General features: G+C 43.9%; 1 protein-coding gene across 1 annotated transcript; it reads left to right on the top strand.

Annotated features, from left to right (window-relative positions):
- Positions 1-242: 242 nt before the first annotated feature.
- On the top strand, positions 243-5,939 carry COMMD9 (COMM domain containing 9). Its single transcript, XM_071558658.1, has 6 exons — positions 243-330; positions 416-541; positions 939-1,078; positions 1,766-1,800; positions 4,047-4,150; positions 4,980-5,939. The coding sequence occupies exons 1-6, from the start codon at positions 280-282 to the stop codon at positions 5,118-5,120; spliced, it is 597 nt and encodes a 198-aa protein (XP_071414759.1). The 5' UTR covers positions 243-279; the 3' UTR covers positions 5,121-5,939.
- The last annotated feature ends 11,679 nt before the right edge of the window (positions 5,940-17,618 follow it).

Here is a 17,618-nt window from a genome sequence, read left to right on the forward strand (position 1 = left end):
TTCATGCTTGTGTTTCTCAACGTGTAATATTCCGCTCATAAACGTACACAGTTGGAAATGAGGATGGGGATGCCGTGACAGAGGCAGCGATGGGAGAATATCGCTGCTCTGGAGCCAGATATGCTAGGAACCACACAAGGCGCAGAGACCACTTTCCCCGAAAGAGGACTGACTTAACTCCTTTACCAAGCGGACACGCCCCTGGTCGCACACTTGGGGCGTGTCCCCTCCGCGGCCCGGCCCTCCCGCGGCCATGGCGGGGCGGGGCTGGGGACCGAGATGGCGGCGCTGCGGGAGGCGGAGTTCGCGGCGCTGCAGAGCCTGCTGAAGGTGAGCGGGCCGGGGCCGCAGGGGCTGCTGTGCTGCCGCTGCTGCCGGGCCGCGGCTGAGCGCCCCCCGCTTTGCTCCCTGCCAGGCGCCGTCGAAGGATGCCGTGCGGCAGCTGTGCCAGGAGTGCTTCTCCAGCCCGCCCGCCGGGCTTGGCCCGCTGGCGCAGCGCGCCTGCCCCGGGCTCGCCGCCGGCCCCGAGGAAGCGGAGCAGGTAGGGCTGGGCCCCGGAGGGAGCAAGGGAGGGAGGGAGCGGGACTACGAGGGAAGGAGGGCCCGCGGCGGGAAGGGCGCCAGCTCGTGGTGGCCCGGCCCGCGGGAGGTGCGGGGCTGCGGGAGGTGCGGGGCCCGCGGCCGCTGCTGTGGCGAGAGGAGGGCGATATAACAGCGATTCTCGCCCCGGACACGGTCCCGAGGGGCCATACAGGGAGCCGGAGGGCAGCGAGGACCTCGGCTGCCTTCCTGCTGAGGCTGTCAGGCCCTGCTTGGATGCCCGAAGCCCTGGAGGTGTCGATCTCGCAGCAGAAGCTGTGTCTGCTGGAGGCCTGTGCCGTGCTGTACGTGATGCTTTTCAACCCAGCAAAGCCCTTTCTCCTCTTCATTTCTGACAGCTGGTGTCTGCTTTGCACAACCTCACCAGGCATGTCGTGTACCGCGGCTTGACGAGGGCAGAAGATATCCTCTCTCTCTTCCCAGAAAACTTCCACCAAAATCTGAAAAACCTTTTGACTAAGATAATCTTGGAGAATATGTGAGTGCTACCCACGTGCCACTTGCTTTCAGCTGAAGTGTTAAAACCTTTGCACGTGATTTGATATGTGAGTAGTTGGTAATGTGCAACGTCTTATTTCTGTGAATTTTGTGTGTGCCTTAGGCACAGCCACACAGGTTGGGATGAGCAGAGTTGAACAAAACAGCCATGGACGCACAGGGTTTTCCCACGAATTTTGAAATGGTCGTGGGCCTCACTCCTATAATGCAACTGCCCTTTTATCCTCACTGCTCACCTCTGGCAGGAAAATGCAACTTCAGCACTAGAAAATCCGAATAGTACCTAGATGCCCATCCACTTGCCACCTTGGCTCAGATGTGGTGGCACTCACTGTCTGTGATACAGGAGGAGGCAGAGGAGGGCAGATCTGCATTCTTGTACATCCTAGTGCATGGGAGCCCACTGCCTTGATAAAACCAAGGAGAAGGGTACTTGTCACAAGTGAGCTTCACTTCCAGAAGAACCAATAGTTGGTCACCAGTTTGCCAATCATTACCTACCAGTCACAGCCTTTTCCTGGCAGTCAGTAGCATAGTCAGTCCCTGTCTCCCGCTTACTGCTGGTGACCCTTCTGTTAGGGACAGGCCGCACCAAATGCTTGCCCTACTCTTTTTCCTTCAAAATACTGTTGACTGTTGCTACTGATTTTCTCTGCTTTTTTTACAGCTCTGCTTGGAGGAATGAAGCACAAGCAAGTCAGAGTAAGTAGTAGTTCACCTCTTGATGGAATTGGTGTTTTCTGAAGTCATTTGAGCTTACAGTTTAGAACAGTGCATCCTAACATAGCACAGGGTTACCCCTCTTGGACTGAGATGAAGCTGGAAGATTGTGGCATGACAGCATTTAGCAGAAGCCGACAAGCTTGTATTCATACCTGTGCAGCTGTGCTGAATTGTTTCTAGTTCTCAACTCATTCCATTTAAAGCTCAGTCTGTGGCTGCCTTGCAGAGTGCAGTGTATAGCAATTATTTGCAAAACTTTTGAAACTGAAGCACTCTGACTTCCCCATTCAGGTCATTAAGGGATGTTTGTATGCAATAACTATGCTGTAAAGGATATGTACGTATTGGGGAATACTGTATGCTTGCTTATCTAGTCAATCCTGTGTATTGCGTCATTTCCGTGCATCAGCAGGTACATTGCATATATTTGTAACTGCTTTTTCTTCACCTTTCTAAACAGAGATATAATTAAGGAATGCGAATTTTAACAATGGCAACATGACCAATGAGTTACATCCCATTACGTGTTCTGTGCAGCTACAACACTTGGTTTTCTTCCCAAGATGTTGTCTTTCCAACTGTAGCATGTAGAGGCTTAAAACTGAGAACTGAACATAACAGAGTACTCCAAGGTCTGCATAGATCCTCTTTAACCTTTCCTTTGCCTGCAGAGGAGTTAATGTCCAACAGCTAAACAGTATGACAAGACCTAGAAATACACTGTCCCTCAAAGTTTTAGTGGAGTATGAATAGGGAGAAGTAAGAAACTATTCCCTAATGCTAAAACAGTCATTGCTTACACTAAACAGTATTCTGGTGTTAATAAGACACATAAATGCTTTTCCCTGTAACCTTAATGCTACAACATGCTGGAGCAGATGAGAGTGAGCATGACACACCAGCATAACACCCTGGCTATGTCTTCACAACCCAGAAGCAAGGCTGGCTGTGTGGCTCTTGGAGCAGCACCTAGAAGCTCTACTCAGACACTCATGTCTTTGTATTCATTAGATGAATATTTAACCCTGTTGGAATGAGATTGTCTTCTAGGAAATGATGGATTATTTTATTGTTGCATCTGTGAAATATCTGACATATTACACAGGGACCAAGGCAGTGGTCCAAGGCAGACATTCCAACAGATTGATCTCTGTTAACATTAAAACTAAATGGTTTCCTGCCCCTCCCAGACCACCAGCAATCAATCTTTGCAAATTAACATACAAGGCTAAACAGATGCATTTTATGTTGTTGCAAATGCTGCCAAGTGCTGGCCCAAACCGACTGTGAACTGGAATGTGTTCCAAAAGTGCGAGCAAGGCAGCCAGCTCTGCACTGCCCTCTGGAGGTCTGCACAGGGAAGCAGCAGGAGGAGGGGGAGAGCCTTTCCCCAGATAGAAACCAATTTCTGTTAGGCAATAAAGCACAGTTGGAAAGGAACTTGAGCCTCCAGAGCCAGTAGGAATGCTAGCAAACAACCCCTGGGGAAAAAATTGGGCATCCTATGATAGGCAGAATCCAGATAGTCTGCAATTGCCTACTGAGACAGCTCTTTCCTTAGCAGCCAAGTTAGACCTGTCCTCATTTCCTTGGGAGGGCTCATGAGGTCTCCAGCTCTGAGCTATTGGTGTCAGTATTACAGCAAACTGTTAAATGGTTTCTGGTAGCCTGCATGTAATTAGGATAATATTTAAAATACTTTTAACAAATTAACAGGATATAGGAAGATTGCAGTTTACCAGTACATTTGCTTTGGCTCACAGGTTGAGGAACTTTGAATGATATGTTTTATACTGCTGGATTTAAAGAGCTTTCCTGTGTGCTTTCTTACCAGTTTCAGAGCAAAGCAGTGAGCATCCAGGTCACTATGAAACACTAGTTGAATCTTGCAGGCAGCAAGGCAGGGGATGAAAATGTGGAGAGGACATCTTACTGTTCTCTTTCTTTTAGCTGCTTTGTGAATTTACTTGTGCTTGTCTTGCACTGTGCTATCATTGTGTATAATAATGGGAGAACCCCTTTTGTGCTTCCAGTGTCATGAAGAGGCCTTAGGAGATTGGCTTATTTCAGAGTAAAAGTGATATGAAGCCACATAGTAGCACTAACGTTGTATGCTTCCTGTAGCCAGAAGTGGAGCAGCATGTACATGCTGGTGGTCACAGGCTCCAGAGTCTGATATAATTACGTGCTGCTGGGCCTAACAGACCCATTTTTTATTCCCTCAGTCTCCCTGCCTCGCCTGGTTGACATGGACTGGAGGGTGGACATCAAGACATCTTCAGACAGCATTATAAGAATGGCAGTCCCTACTTGCCTGCTTCAGTTAAAGGTAATGTCAGTGGCCGTAAAGGATCCAGATAATCCAGTCTGACACCTTATTTGCCAGTGGTAGTGCAGACCAGTTCAGAAAAGTATCTGGTACTTGGCTGTTGCCTGGTGGGCAATTAGACTCTCAGAGAGGATATTTGAAATGCCACACAGCCTGGGAATGAGGCCTCTGACAAAAGCTTTCTCTTACAAGGGAGAGGTTTCTGTGCACAAGGATGCAAGAAGTTGGCATACTTGTTCCCAGTCACCATTGTTCTTCAGAGAAAAAAATAAATTATGAAGTCATCACCCTTTAATTCTAAGCATTCATCAGCATGTTTAGCTGACCTCATTAGTCTGGAAATTACTTTAGATTACTAATAACTTCCTTCATTGGCCACATCTATAATTTGGGGAGAACAGCTAAACTAATTGCATATGTTCCCAGAATTCTGGTTTCCCCCCCTGCCCTCGCCAGTAAAAATGGGAAGAGTGGATTTCAGAGAAGGAGGAAAAAAAATCTAATTTCTATGTGTGGGATGGGGTTCAGTATTGTATGTGGTGTCTGCTAAGATGCTTTTGATACAAATGTGGCTTCCTGCCAAAAGTCTTCTCAAAGTTTCCCAGTACTCATGGCAGTAGATGCTCACTTGCACTCTGTCAGTGCGAGTGCACTTCCCTAGTGAGGCACACAGCTTACAAAATGCTCTGTGGTCCCTGAGGATGGAGCTGGATTTCAAATTTAAAGCATTTTTCTTAATCTATCTATTAAAAACTGACTTTCATAGTGGCATTGGAAAAACAGGTGAGTGAATTTTTAATAGAACTAATGTCTGCATTCCTATTTTAAGATTCAGGAAGATGTTGCCTTATGTGGAAATAATCCTGTTGTTTCTGCACTGACTATGGAACTGAGTAAAGAAACACTGGACACTATGTTAGAAGGTCTAGGACGGATTCGGGACCAACTTTCTGCCGTTGCAAACAAATGAATATTCACTGGCATGGATTCCAGCAGGAAGGAAGAGAAGTATTCTCTTCCTACAGCTCTCATAAGTTGCAGCCTGGTGTAACATGTTGTCTGTTTTAACAAAACAAAAGAAGTGTCTTTATTGAATTAATGAGATAGCTTTTGAAAAGCTAACACTGAAATGTTCATTTGGTCTGATGCCAGAAAGTGCTTTCTCAATATGTTGTTGAACAGAAGCTGTTCATCATTTCAGAAGAGGATTTGAGGGTTCAGAGCCTGGCTTAATCACAGGGGTCATAGCTGGAAATATCAAATAGCTGTAGCCAGTGAAGCAAGTGCTATCTCTCTTCTCCAAAATGAGCATCTAAAAGGCTCAAGCTGTTTAACAGGCTGCATTCCAGCATTAGTAAAGGAGGGTGCTTTCTGGAATGTGGATGTGCTGAGGTGCATGCTAGATGTAGCACTCTCTCCCTGTCACACAGCCATGCTGCAGATTGTTATTACAGGATAATGCTTTGAAATTGGGCCATTATGCTACAGCACGTTCCCTTCTGGTCAGCTTCATAGCACCATTTGCAAAATTACTAGTCTGAACATCTTTAGCAGGAACTAATTTCCTCCTCCTGTTTGAAAGGGAAAAAAAGAAGTTCAAATAACTCATGTTGAGGTTTATTGAATGCTGGGATTTGCCTTTGCTGCACAAAAACCAGACTGGGAAAGTAAAGAATTGAAGGCTTTTTTGTACTATAGGAAACTTCTCTGTGGCAATACGTGCCTATACTTCTCCAAAATGTTCTGTTGTTTGTGTAAATCTTCATTTAATTAAAGAATGAAATGCTAATTGATTTTGTGAATCCTTTTCAGTCTAGAAGAGATGTTATCCTGGGTTACCTCAGCCTCTTTGTGATGATGCCAAGTTTCTAGGCTGGTTTAATGGATGTTCATATTTCTTGCTGAAGAAGGATCTTTTGTTCAGATTGATTCATGTTTTACTGTCTTCTCTTCATTATAATACAGTTTCAGGGCACCTTTTTCCACAGACACCAGCTCTGTGAAATATTGAAAGATGATGACTCTGACCTAGAAGTTTATAAATATATGTGCATTAAGAGTGTGAAGGAGTTAAGTGCAGAAAATCAACAAAATTCAGACTCTTTCTGATGAGCTCTCCGAACAAGAAGTCTAGATCCAAATGCTTTCTTTATGGCAAAGTCCTACCTGTCCTAAAACATTTGGCTCTATTTCAAGACACAAAACGTTGTCTGTTGTGTTTGGAAACATGAAATCATTGAAGAAGTGTGTATAAAATACAAGAAGTTTGTTAATTTTTTACATCCCCACAGTGTGTAGCAGAGTATAAGTGTAACTGAAACCTGTGCCTTTAAAAGATAGTGGTGTAATGCAGGTTGTGCATCAAGATCAGCTGTATAAGTCACTTGTTAGTGTCTGCTTTGAGTAAAGATTATAATGCTTGGTTTGGTATCAAGGCAAACTGGTATATTTCATGTGTAATAGGGAAATCTGAAAGGAGAAAATGGAAGTTTAAGACTATGTTCTCTATGATTCAAGATGTGAAAAACGTCTGTAAAAGACTACTTCAGTTTGAGGAAGTTTTGTTGCCTTTGCAGCGTATCCTTAAAACAATCAAATAGTTTATGTAGTACTGTTTTAGAAGGTAAGAATCACTGAGGGGGTAAGTAATGCAGGATGAAGGGCTGTAATGTTAGAGGAGCTGAGAAAGTTAATACACAGAGCAAATCCTTGAGGTAAATACTGAAGTTATAATCCAAATTTAGGGCCTAATGGAATGAAGAACTGATAGTTGCACAGAGTTTTCATGTCAAACCATTATACAACTACAGAATAGTTGTAAAGAAAAGAAAGACTTACAATTTAAAAGGCTTTTCAAGTGTCAGAGTGGAGCTATCTGCAGATAGCTAAAAGTTGCATGTTGAGCCTTAATAAAGAGGTGTGCCCACTGGAACAGAGACATGACAAACATCTGACAACTTCAAGGGGTTTAAGTCATTCTGCAAAAAGATGCTGGTATTTTCTAGTTCAAGATTTAGGATGCTGTGACAGCTTGCCTTCAATTTTGGCCTAAATTGTTAGGTTTTTTGTTGTTGGCTCTTACCTCCTTAGCCAGAAATGCTGAGACTGCTCAGAAAAAGGTTTATAAAACAAGAGAGGCTGAGTAGGACTGCCATTACACAGCCGGCAGGAGGACTTCACATTAAAGTCCTTTCTATGGTGACTGCTATGCAGAGAGAGAATAATATGCCTGCTACTGCAGGCAGTCATATGTTACCTTTTTCATAAAATGAGTGCTCTCTCTTAGTTAGATTTTCAGCCTCCCTCCACATACTGCTCCTGTTTGGTAGGGCTAGCCTAAATGTGTTCATCTCTTCACTGTTATCAGGTTGTTACTTTGCCAACACTGTCCTCTTGTTTACTTCCTTCCCTTTCCATTTTTCTCTCATACTTACAAAGCAGTGAAATCCCTCTCCACTTTTGATGGACAAGCCTAGTCAGCTCTACATTCTGTGCCTTTCATATCGTAGTGGCCATTCTTCACTTAACAGTTGGCATGTTCATTTCTGGAGAAGAATTGTCCAAGGACATTACTAAAGAATGAACTGTCACAATATGTGAATCACCTGAATTAACTTCTCCCAGGAAACCACAAGCCTTCATTGTGAAGTGGAGCTTAAAATGTACACTATTATCAAGTGATAATTCAGTTACGATAACCGAAACAGTGGTAAATTTATTTGTAAAACAAGTGTGCAAAGTAAATTCAAATTGTAATTTCACAATTCAGACATGTTAGATCTGACTGTGCTGATGAAAAAGCATTAAAAACATAAAAGCTTACTTGGTATTATTCAAAACAATACAAACAATGCTTCCTTTTATTGCAAGAAAATGTGTACTTTAAGGTGTTCAGACTCAAAATTGTATTGACATGATTGAGAGTAAGAAAAAGGTAGGAAGAAAATGCCTCAAGATTTCTAGCTTCCCCTGCAATTAATGATCTTTAAACATTGGTTTCAAACAGTAGAAGACTTCACTAGACTCATTATGGTTTGGTAAAGGTATAATAACTACTTGTATTTAGTTTCCATATTTTTTTGGTATCTGATTATCACTTTATTTAAGTATGGATTGGACCACCTGCCCTGTTCAGGACTCAAAAAGGCTTGTTTTGGTAACAAATATGGGATAGGTCTCTTGTTAAATGAACATCTCTTAAAAATCAAAACAGTCCAGTTTAATCTCAGTTTTTGTTACTATCATGAACGTACCCAGTGGTGTAATTTCTTCAGCTGGTTAATAACTGTTTATTCTGAGTCATAAAAACCTCTACAAAAGCAGCCAGTTTAACAAATTCACCAGTATTTTTCATATACCCCTTAAAAGATTGATCTCACTAAGCTGTAGAGGCAGCACTTGCAATTGAGGAATCCCACTTCCCCAGACTCTCTTCTAACTTTTTGACCCCTTAGTCAGAAGCTGTATTCTGTGACACAGTAATTGCAAACTACTATATACTTTTCCACTACACAGATGTTGTGCAGGTAGTTGCTAATTTTTTGCTCTGCTTTTAATGTAAGAGGTTAATGATGCTTGTGACATTTGGGCCTTGCTTATTAAATAACTGACTTCTCTAAGGTGTAATGTGGTTAATGGTATGTTATTTAGTCTCCAGTTGGTTTACCACTTTCTAATAACCAAGTCAAGAATATCACTGCTCTAACACAGTCCTGTAGCATCACAGTGCAAGACCTTAGCTTACCCACCATCAGTATTTGGTAATCGTATCCAGGATCATCAGCTCAGGATTCGTCCAGCACCAGTCTGAAGGCAATTCAGCTGCACTACAAACACCAGTGAATTTAATCCTCACAAACTACAGCAGGGACACTTCTGTAGTAAGGCTGATGAGAAGGGGTGAAAGGTCCTGAATATTTTACTTACACCCAAAAATTTGTAGATATCCTTTGAAGCATCACTGTAAGGATCAGTTTTTGAAGTGACATAAGTCCGTGAAAATTAAGGTGCCATACCGTGACTCGGAAGTAACTAGATCATCTACTACACCCTTCATAACGTCCCTGAACTCCACAAGACATATGTGGCAGTGGCCAAACAGTCTTTGCCCTTTTAAACTCATAAGCACCTGACTGTTGCTGTTCAACACTTTATAAACCTCTTTTTCTTTGAGTTATTAATGCCTAAGATCCTGCCATTGACATTGCTGCCAAAGTGCATATGAAGTACCAAGACTGTATACCCACCCTGTGACATAATTCACTCTAATATTTTACCAAGTGTCAGAGGAACAAGAGGGACCACAGCAGATTCAGAGCTGGCATTGCAAGCCAACAAGCTTCCTAAGCCCTCTAAAACCTTGGTCTGCAGAGAGAATCACAGAGTATCCCAAGCTGGAAGGGACCCACAGGGATCATTGAGTCCAGCTCCTGGCCCTGCACGGGACACACCCAACACCACCACCTTGTGTCTGATCACAATGTCTAAGTGCTCACTGGGCTCTGGCAAGCTTGTAACCACTTCCCTGGGAAGCCGGTTCCAGTGCCCAGCCACACTGAGGAAAGAAGCTTTTCCAAATATTCAGCCTAAACCTCCATAGGGAACAAAAAATGAGCCTAGATTTAGAGTTATCCCAGTTTGCTAAAACACTGAAGCTTAAATGTCACTGTCTTTGAGAGAATTTGGCATAAGTTTACCACTGCTGAATATTTCCAGATTGCTAAACTGGGACAGCCTCCACTCACCCTTAGGTTTTGGGTTTTTTTTTTACACGGTATATTTTATGTTAGAGTTTTCTCAAGAAGATTTAAAACATCATGAAGGACAGGCGGTGGTAACAACTGAGCTTGCTCTGTAAATCTGCTTTTAAAACTGCATTGTTTTTGGGCATCCAGGGACTCCTCTCAGCCCCCCTGCAAAACCAGGCCAAACTCTTCCCAAAAGGTAGAGCTGGGAGAATGACGATGGAGGAACGATTGAGGAGGGATGTAAGAAGGGACGACCCGCGTGGCAGAGACAGCGCCCCCGACCCCAGCGCCTCTGCCCCGGCCCCGCAGCTCCAGCCCCCGGGATGTCCCGTGCCCGGACTCGCTCTCCGGGCAGCGCCGTCCCCCGGTGCGGGAGACCGGGGAGGCCACACGAGCGCTGGGACCGGAGGCGACCGGGGCCCGGGGCCCGGCGCGGCACCGCCCGCGCTGACCCGGGCGGAGCGCGGGGCACCGAGAGGGAACGGCCGGCGGCTCCTCCGCGGCAGGGCCAGCTCCGCGCCGAGAGCTCGCCCGTCCTGCCCCGCCTGCGGAGCGGGAGCGGGTCCAAGCCGAGGGGCACCCGGCAGCGCCCGATCTCCTCGCCCGGCCCGGACACAGCTCGGGTCGGTGCCCCATACCGCCTCCCCACCCCCGACTCGGGCCAGCTTTGCCCGGCCCGGCTCGGCACGGAACAGCACCCGCCCATCTCCCACCGGCACGATGCGGCACGTGTGAATGAAAGAAGAGTAACAATGGAAGGGAGGAACGAAATAAAACATTCCTTTTCCCCAGGAGATGGCGAGCTTGGTCTCCCGTTTCTAATCCCAGTTTCTTGGCAGGAAACAGTAGTCTGGGCTGTCCTCCTAAGAGTCTGAGAACAAACGAGAGACTGCCATAGTCCAAAGAGAACCAAAACAGAAGGGGGATATTATTTACTGGTTAGCAAAAAGTCTCTAAACTGCTTACATATTTGTGGCTTGAGGCAGCTGAGCACATTTTAGAGGAAGCTGGCAGAGATGAAAGCGGCAGACGGTTCTCTGCAGTGTGTCAATCATTTTAATCACAAAGAAGTAGGAACTCTTCCTTCTTCTTGCCAGGTTAGATTCAATGCCCTCTGGGGACAGCTTTAGCGCCTGCAAGGGAAAGAACAGAGTTGTATTTAAAAGGATGCCGACAATTTGGAATGCTTCCAAACTGGCCTATCTCAGACAATGTGAGTTTTGCATAGGTTTGACTTTAAATAGCACTAAGCAGGACACTAAAAATCACCTCTGGAGAAGGAAGATAGGGGGGAGCAGTTCCTTCTCCAAGCATGTTAGAAATCATTCTAAGAGAGTGCACTAAGCACAATGGCATCCTGTGCAATGTATATACAAATTCTCTTGTTGCCTTTTCACTCGCTTTTGCTGTTGCCGGTAATACAAGGCTTGGGATGAAATCATTCCCTCTCCTCGCTGACCTTTCTGCACTCCCACCTCCCAGGAGGCATCATCTTGCCAGTCTGGGAGGGGAAGTGCTAATGCGCACTAGCAACACTGACACACCACACAGTGCTGTCAAGATACAGGAAGTAAAAATACCGAACAGAGACGGTTAAATAGCGCTTCCTTTGCATCCTTACTCTCTCCTTAGTTACAGTTCTTGTAAAGCCTGGTTTGGAACAATAGTAGGTATGGCTTTTTTTTTTCCCCTCCCCTCTAAGGCAGACAAAATTTGTCAAGTTGACAGCATCCCTTTATGCTGATGAGATAGTGAAGGCTGAGTGCCAACTAGCAGCAGAAATAAAATAGCATCCATTAGAGCTGTTAGCTAGAGTTGGCCAGTGGTTTTGTTTGTAATTTAGAGGGTTATAGCTCAGCAGCTATGCAAATAAGATGTAGGAGAAACTGTACACTGAAAATTTGGACCTTGCAATGGGGTCTTTAGCTTCCCACCAAAAAATAAAACAAAACAAAACAAAACAAAAAAACCCCAAAAAATAAAAGGAAAAAAAGAAGTTTGCTTTGACATTCTGCACTGTGCTGTAGAGAAGGGGTAAGAAACCTGAATGAGAAGACTGCAGTGTAGCAATGCCTGGCCTTGCACTGACAGGGCTAACTGGAAATGCTGACTTCTTTACAGCTGTATCACTGACTGTAAGTCCAGGGGTGTTCAAACCCCCATTTTATATCATTAAGTCTTGAGACAAGTGGCACCTTCACTTCCAAAGAAAGCCATATACAGGTCAGCAAAGCTTCCTAAGCTGTGTCTCTACTCCATGCAGTGGCAGAGCTCAGTCCACATAAAGTTCACTGAAGGTTTATGACCAGAAACAGTAAGTTGCACATTGTTCAAAGTATTTTGGTTCATTAGTGCTTGGTGGCATTTAGGCATTGGGACCTCATTCCCAAGCGTATTTCTGCCTTTATCTCATTTTTATGCCTACACAGAGACATGAGCCTTATTTTTCAATGTTTTGAGGGGTTTTTTTTCAATCCAGTAAGTATCATACAGTACTATTTCATGCACTACTAAGCCAGAGTTGCAGGAAGTCTAGAAAGTTTGAACTGGATATCAACAGACAACTGATATATTTTGTGTCTGATGACAAATAACCAGAAGATCAGACTGAAATAAAAGAAACACAAAATCATTACTTGAGCGCACTGCATAACTGAAAGTTATGAGAACTGCATTTAGAGACCAGGCTTTTTTCCTCTCTGAGAAGAACAGCATGAAAGTATACTTAGCCATCTGTGTATCAGGATGTTTTCCTTTTCCTGGGCACAGATGGTAAACTTCAAACATCACTATCATTCTCATCTACCACATAAGCCCTGTAAGGAATCTTATTTACAATTTCCAACCATCGCTTTCCAGTGACCTCATTTTTCCCTTTGGTGCTGTCTTAGAAGTTCTGGCTAATATTAAAAGCACTGAAACAGACGTGCTCAAAGTTCCCCTGTGGGTGTGGTAATATAGTTCTTAATAAAGCAAAGACCCTTAAAATGAAATGAATGCTAGACACATTTTTGCCTTGTCCTTAGATAAGAAAAAAATAAAAAAACTTTCCTATGCTTTCAAAATATTAAATAGAATAGCTAAGCAAGAAATCAAATGAAGGTGCACCTTCATTCCATCTCCTAGTTTGCACACCACCTCTCTAGACTGCACATTCTCTGAGGCAGAGACCTTGTCTTCACAGCCCCATGCAGGAGACTGGCTCTGCCAGCAGTACCCTCATCAATAACTGTCCCTTGGTTGTAATGCATCTCTCAAATATTTCACTTATTTCAGGATCAGGTTTCTAGTTTCTTGACACACAGGAGTCTTATTTTTTCCTAGATAAGTAAGGCTGATCTATACAGTTTAATGGGTGGATTGTGTCACTAGTGACAACTCACATTAAAATAGTCCAATTTGCAGAGGTGTGGAATACTTTCTTTGGAACTTCAGATAGTTCTGATATATTTCTTATAATCCTCCTCTGAACACAACCAATCTGCAGTGTCAGAAGGGATCTCAGTACAATTTTCCCCAAGAGAAGTAATTATTGTGGCATTTTTTGTTAAAATTCCTTCTTCCTCTACATTTCCATTTTCTTAAATCTTTCTGTGTCATACACACTATCATTCTGCACTCCAGAGCAGACTGCACTCTAGCAGTGAAAGAACACCATCTCATTTCAGAAATTCGATAGTAAATGAAAAGCACCAAAATTAAAAAAAAAATTACACAGACTGTCCTAATGCCTTTGTTGAAACAATGAAGAGAGCTATGAAGACTGCTAGTAACTGAAAATGAACTTGACTTTCAGGTGATGAAATTCAACTAACTAGTATTTCTCTAGACGGGGGGGAAATCTTTGGGGATGACCACTGCATACAAAATAAATATCCTGGTCATTAATGATGTTTATTCTTAAGTACACGTAGCTTACTGACATTAGCAGTGTTCTGGGGAAGGATTATCACCTAGCATAGGGCTGTTCTAACAGCAGGCACTAGTGCAGCTCTGGACCATAACCTGGTTTTGCTTAGACCTCTGCATGTCCTACAAGAAATCAGACCTCTTACAGCTCTTTGGCTGCAAAAACAAAGAGGGTCCAGGAGAGTATCTGCAGCTCTCCAGGCTCCACAGCACGTCCAGCTCTGGGTAGTGCAGCTATGTTTGGTACTTAGAGCAGGACTGGAGACCTTGATGTCAACTCTGGGATCTCAGTAAAACTGAAGCAGACAGCCTGGGTGGGGGTGAGTGTGAGGCCTGGAAATGCAGAATTCTGAGGTGGTGCTTGTCTCAGCTGTGACTCTGAGCATTTCACTTTACTTCTGGCTTCTGCCTAGCAGGTAAAAAGGTAGGTTACACCTGTTTTGGGGGTGATAGAATAATTAACTGATCCACTGGGTATTAAGCTTCTTGAAGTGGAAGTTTACAAGGAACTTTCAAGCATACCAAGCATACTGCCAAGACAAAGGTGTCAATGCCAGAGTATTGTGTTCCCTATTACAGTGAAGGATGAAATTATTTTCTGCTGCCTACAAAGAAAACAGTGTATTGAAGAATTTATCTCTCTCTCTCAAGGTCCTCAGGAGCATAGTACTACACAGCTCTCTGAAAATACAACAGGGTTCGATTTCCTGAACTAATGCTTTAATCACTATCACAATGCTCTTCAAAGGAATCGTGTCCTGCTGGGGTTTATAGCTGACTGCAACTCTTCACCTCTCCCTGACCCATTTTAACAGTGTGTCCTTCTATTTCATTCATATGAAAGGCTTCAGAAGGAAGCTGTGAATGGAGGTCACAATGAAAGACCAGCTCATCTGCTTGTTTAGGAAAAACCCCCTTTGCTTTGTCTCAATTTCAGTAAATCACCAACTATCCAGATGATTTTCCTGGATATGCCCCCTTCCCTTCTCCACCTCTCCAGTAGGATCTTGTCCCTTAGCCCTGCTTCTCCTTTCATAGAGCTGTGACTGGGGATATGAACGGGCACAGGAAATAAATTTCATGTGTTTTCACTCCCCGCTGTGTGAAGCACGTGTGCTCGCAGAGTGAGGAAGGCACTTCTGAATGAATCAAGCCTGAATGATTCTGATTGACTCACTGACATGAATTTCATTTTCACAGCTAAAGTCCCTTTTGCACAGGGTGTTTTGTTTTTTTGTCAGAGTTGCCTAGTTTCCAGTCATTTACTATAAGATCTGGTACAGAATAAATATGCCCTGGGATGCAGTATAGCCTCACAGTCCTTTAGGAGGTCTGCAGAGCTTGCAGGTACCAGGGGTGTCTCATGAGTGGAGTGATGATGCATCATTCAAATAAACCTGAGATGAAGCAGATGCCGGGAACAGAGAAGGGGCCTTCAGCCAACCTAAATTGAATAGAAATACATTTTTTTTTCTGAAATCAACCAGGGACTTCATCATTGCCATTTATTGCCTTATTAACTCACTCTTATTATAGAATTTATGATATTTGGACATCGCACACCTGACAAAGAAATGCCTGTAATGAACTAGTTATGTTCAGGTGCTGTCCTTTACTCAGGTTGGCCCACAAAGAGGTTTAAGGGTCTATTTTTACCCCCTTGAGATCTATTATACATTGACTTATACAAGAAATTTCACACAATCTTTCATAATTATAAAAAGCCTCTTAATCAGTGGTTTTGCCTCTCTTCCTCCCCTGCCACCCATCAGGAGCCCTCCGAATCCATCAACAGAAAAATCCTTGTACCTGGGGTCCCTGTCGTTACACACTGCCTTTGTATGACCACGCAGTCCTACTGTGCTTCTGAAAGCCCAAGTAAACCCAAGCTATCTCCACAGATTCTCCCTCCTTACCCCTCAGCTGTTTTTCATGCCTGGTTAGCACCTTTCTGTCCAGTTTGGAGCACAGTATGAAGGGCAGGTCTGCTGCAAGGACACAGGATTTGGGCTCTCTGGTGTTAAATCTGTGACATGACTGCCAGCAGCACAGGGTTCTCTATCCACTCAGGCTCTGTTAGGAAGGCAGTGACAGCATCGATACTGCTCCGATGACTACAGCTTACCTTTTTTATTTGGTGCTAGGAGCATTACAGAGAAAAAAAAAAAAGAGAGAGAGAGAGTGAGACAGGGAGGGGAAGGATCAATTTTACTATCCTCTTTGAGAGCAACCAGACTGAAAATGTTCACCAGTCAGCCTACTGATGAGACATGGCAGGCTGAGAGTGGCTCACACCATGGTCTTATTTTAACACACATTACCTAATTGCTAGTTAACCTAACTTAGGTTAGACTTAGCAAAACCTTGAATTTAGAAGATCAGTACCTATATTCAGCTGAAAAAAACCAGCCTGTGTTAAAAATACATCTACCAATTCTAGCCTGAAAGGCTAGATCCCCAAGCTATGCCATGTTCAGTCAGCTGTTCACTGAGCCAGGCTGAGTGCAGCAGTAGGGAAGGCAGCAGTTTGGAAGGGAGATTTGAGAACAGACAATTGTCAGCCAGTATTTGGAATTTAGCAGGCAGCAAGCAGAAAGGCCTTCAAATAAGAGAATTAACTGCTGCTTAAGGATTTTGTGCTCTCTGCTAGCTGAGAACAAATTTGTGCTGAATCTGATGGAGCAAGCTTTAATCCTGCTGTGTTATCGACACTGTGTATTTCCAGGCTTAAACACCCCCAGTAGATAAAATGTCCTTGAAAACTCACTGTCTCTTTAATTCCCAACACTTTACTTGAAAATTTAATCCTAAATACCACATTAACTAATGGCTGCAGCATCTTTCATCACTCTGAGACCCTCTTCTATTTGATATCTACCACACTATCACAATCCACTGAAGCAGGCCCAGAAGTGCTGTTAAGAGACTCTGTGCAACAGTGCTGAAGTCAGACGACAGATTGCCCTAAAACTACATATTCCTGACATTAAAGGAGACAACTAAAGTAGAAATACTTCAAGAAAGGCAGTCTTCCAGAAGGGCAGAAAAATGGCAGGGCACAGTAGAGACATTGTCACATTCCCACATCTGATCACAAACTGAGACTCGTTGTGAATGAATCCCTATAGAGTAATTGCATTTTATAGTTTTAAGCTCATGCAAATTGAGGCTTCAGCCACAAAATCAGCCCACTACCTTTTAACATGCTGTTGCATATCAGCTGAGCAATGCTAACTGAGCAGTGCCTTCTGTTCCAGCACCTGAGCGCACACACAACTGACTTTAATTCCAGCCACAGGCAGGTTAACACATTTCACCTTATACTTACCTAATTCAGACAGGACAGATGAGGTTGGAAATGCCAAGTTAAGGCCATACTGTATCCCCTACTTAATGATGGGGCTAATCCGTCTCATGATTTAAATGTAGTTTAAAGTTTTAAATATGTTTTGAAGTTGCAGGAATAAGGCCTAAAACCATGAGATATGCTGTGAGATTATGTGGTGAAGGGATTACTTTCAAGAAGGTGGGGGCATGATGGCCTGCTGGTGGCCTGATAGGTTATCAGGCAGGCCAGATGACCCTTATTGTTGGAATCAGTGGGAGAGGGAGTGACAGGTGGAAGAGGGAGTGAAACTAACAACACTGAAGCACCATGCCACAAAGGAATTGCTGCTTTTATAGTGTTAATGGTGCTGCATCATTGGCACCAGAGAGACCAAGGCTGTCGCCTTTTCTCTTGCTGCAAAGTTCAATCGTTTATTTGCACCAGTGGGTCTGGCAAATTGCCATTTTTCAGCCAAGAATTGAAG

The sequence above is a fragment of the Pithys albifrons genome, chromosome 6 (genome assembly GCF_047495875.1).
Source record: "Pithys albifrons albifrons isolate INPA30051 chromosome 6, PitAlb_v1, whole genome shotgun sequence".
In the NCBI taxonomy this organism is placed as follows: domain Eukaryota; kingdom Metazoa; phylum Chordata; class Aves; order Passeriformes; family Thamnophilidae; genus Pithys; species Pithys albifrons.

Coding starts and splice junctions, on each gene's coding strand:
- COMMD9 (XM_071558658.1), top strand. CDS start 280: ATGGCGGCGCTGCGGGAGGCGGAGTTCGCGGCGCTGCAGAGCCTGCTG. Junction 542..938: donor GCCCCGAGGAAGCGGAGCAG/GTAGGGCTGGGC, acceptor CATTTCTGACAG/CTGGTGTCTGCTTTGCACAA. Junction 4,151..4,979: donor CTTGCCTGCTTCAGTTAAAG/GTAATGTCAGTG, acceptor TCCTATTTTAAG/ATTCAGGAAGATGTTGCCTT.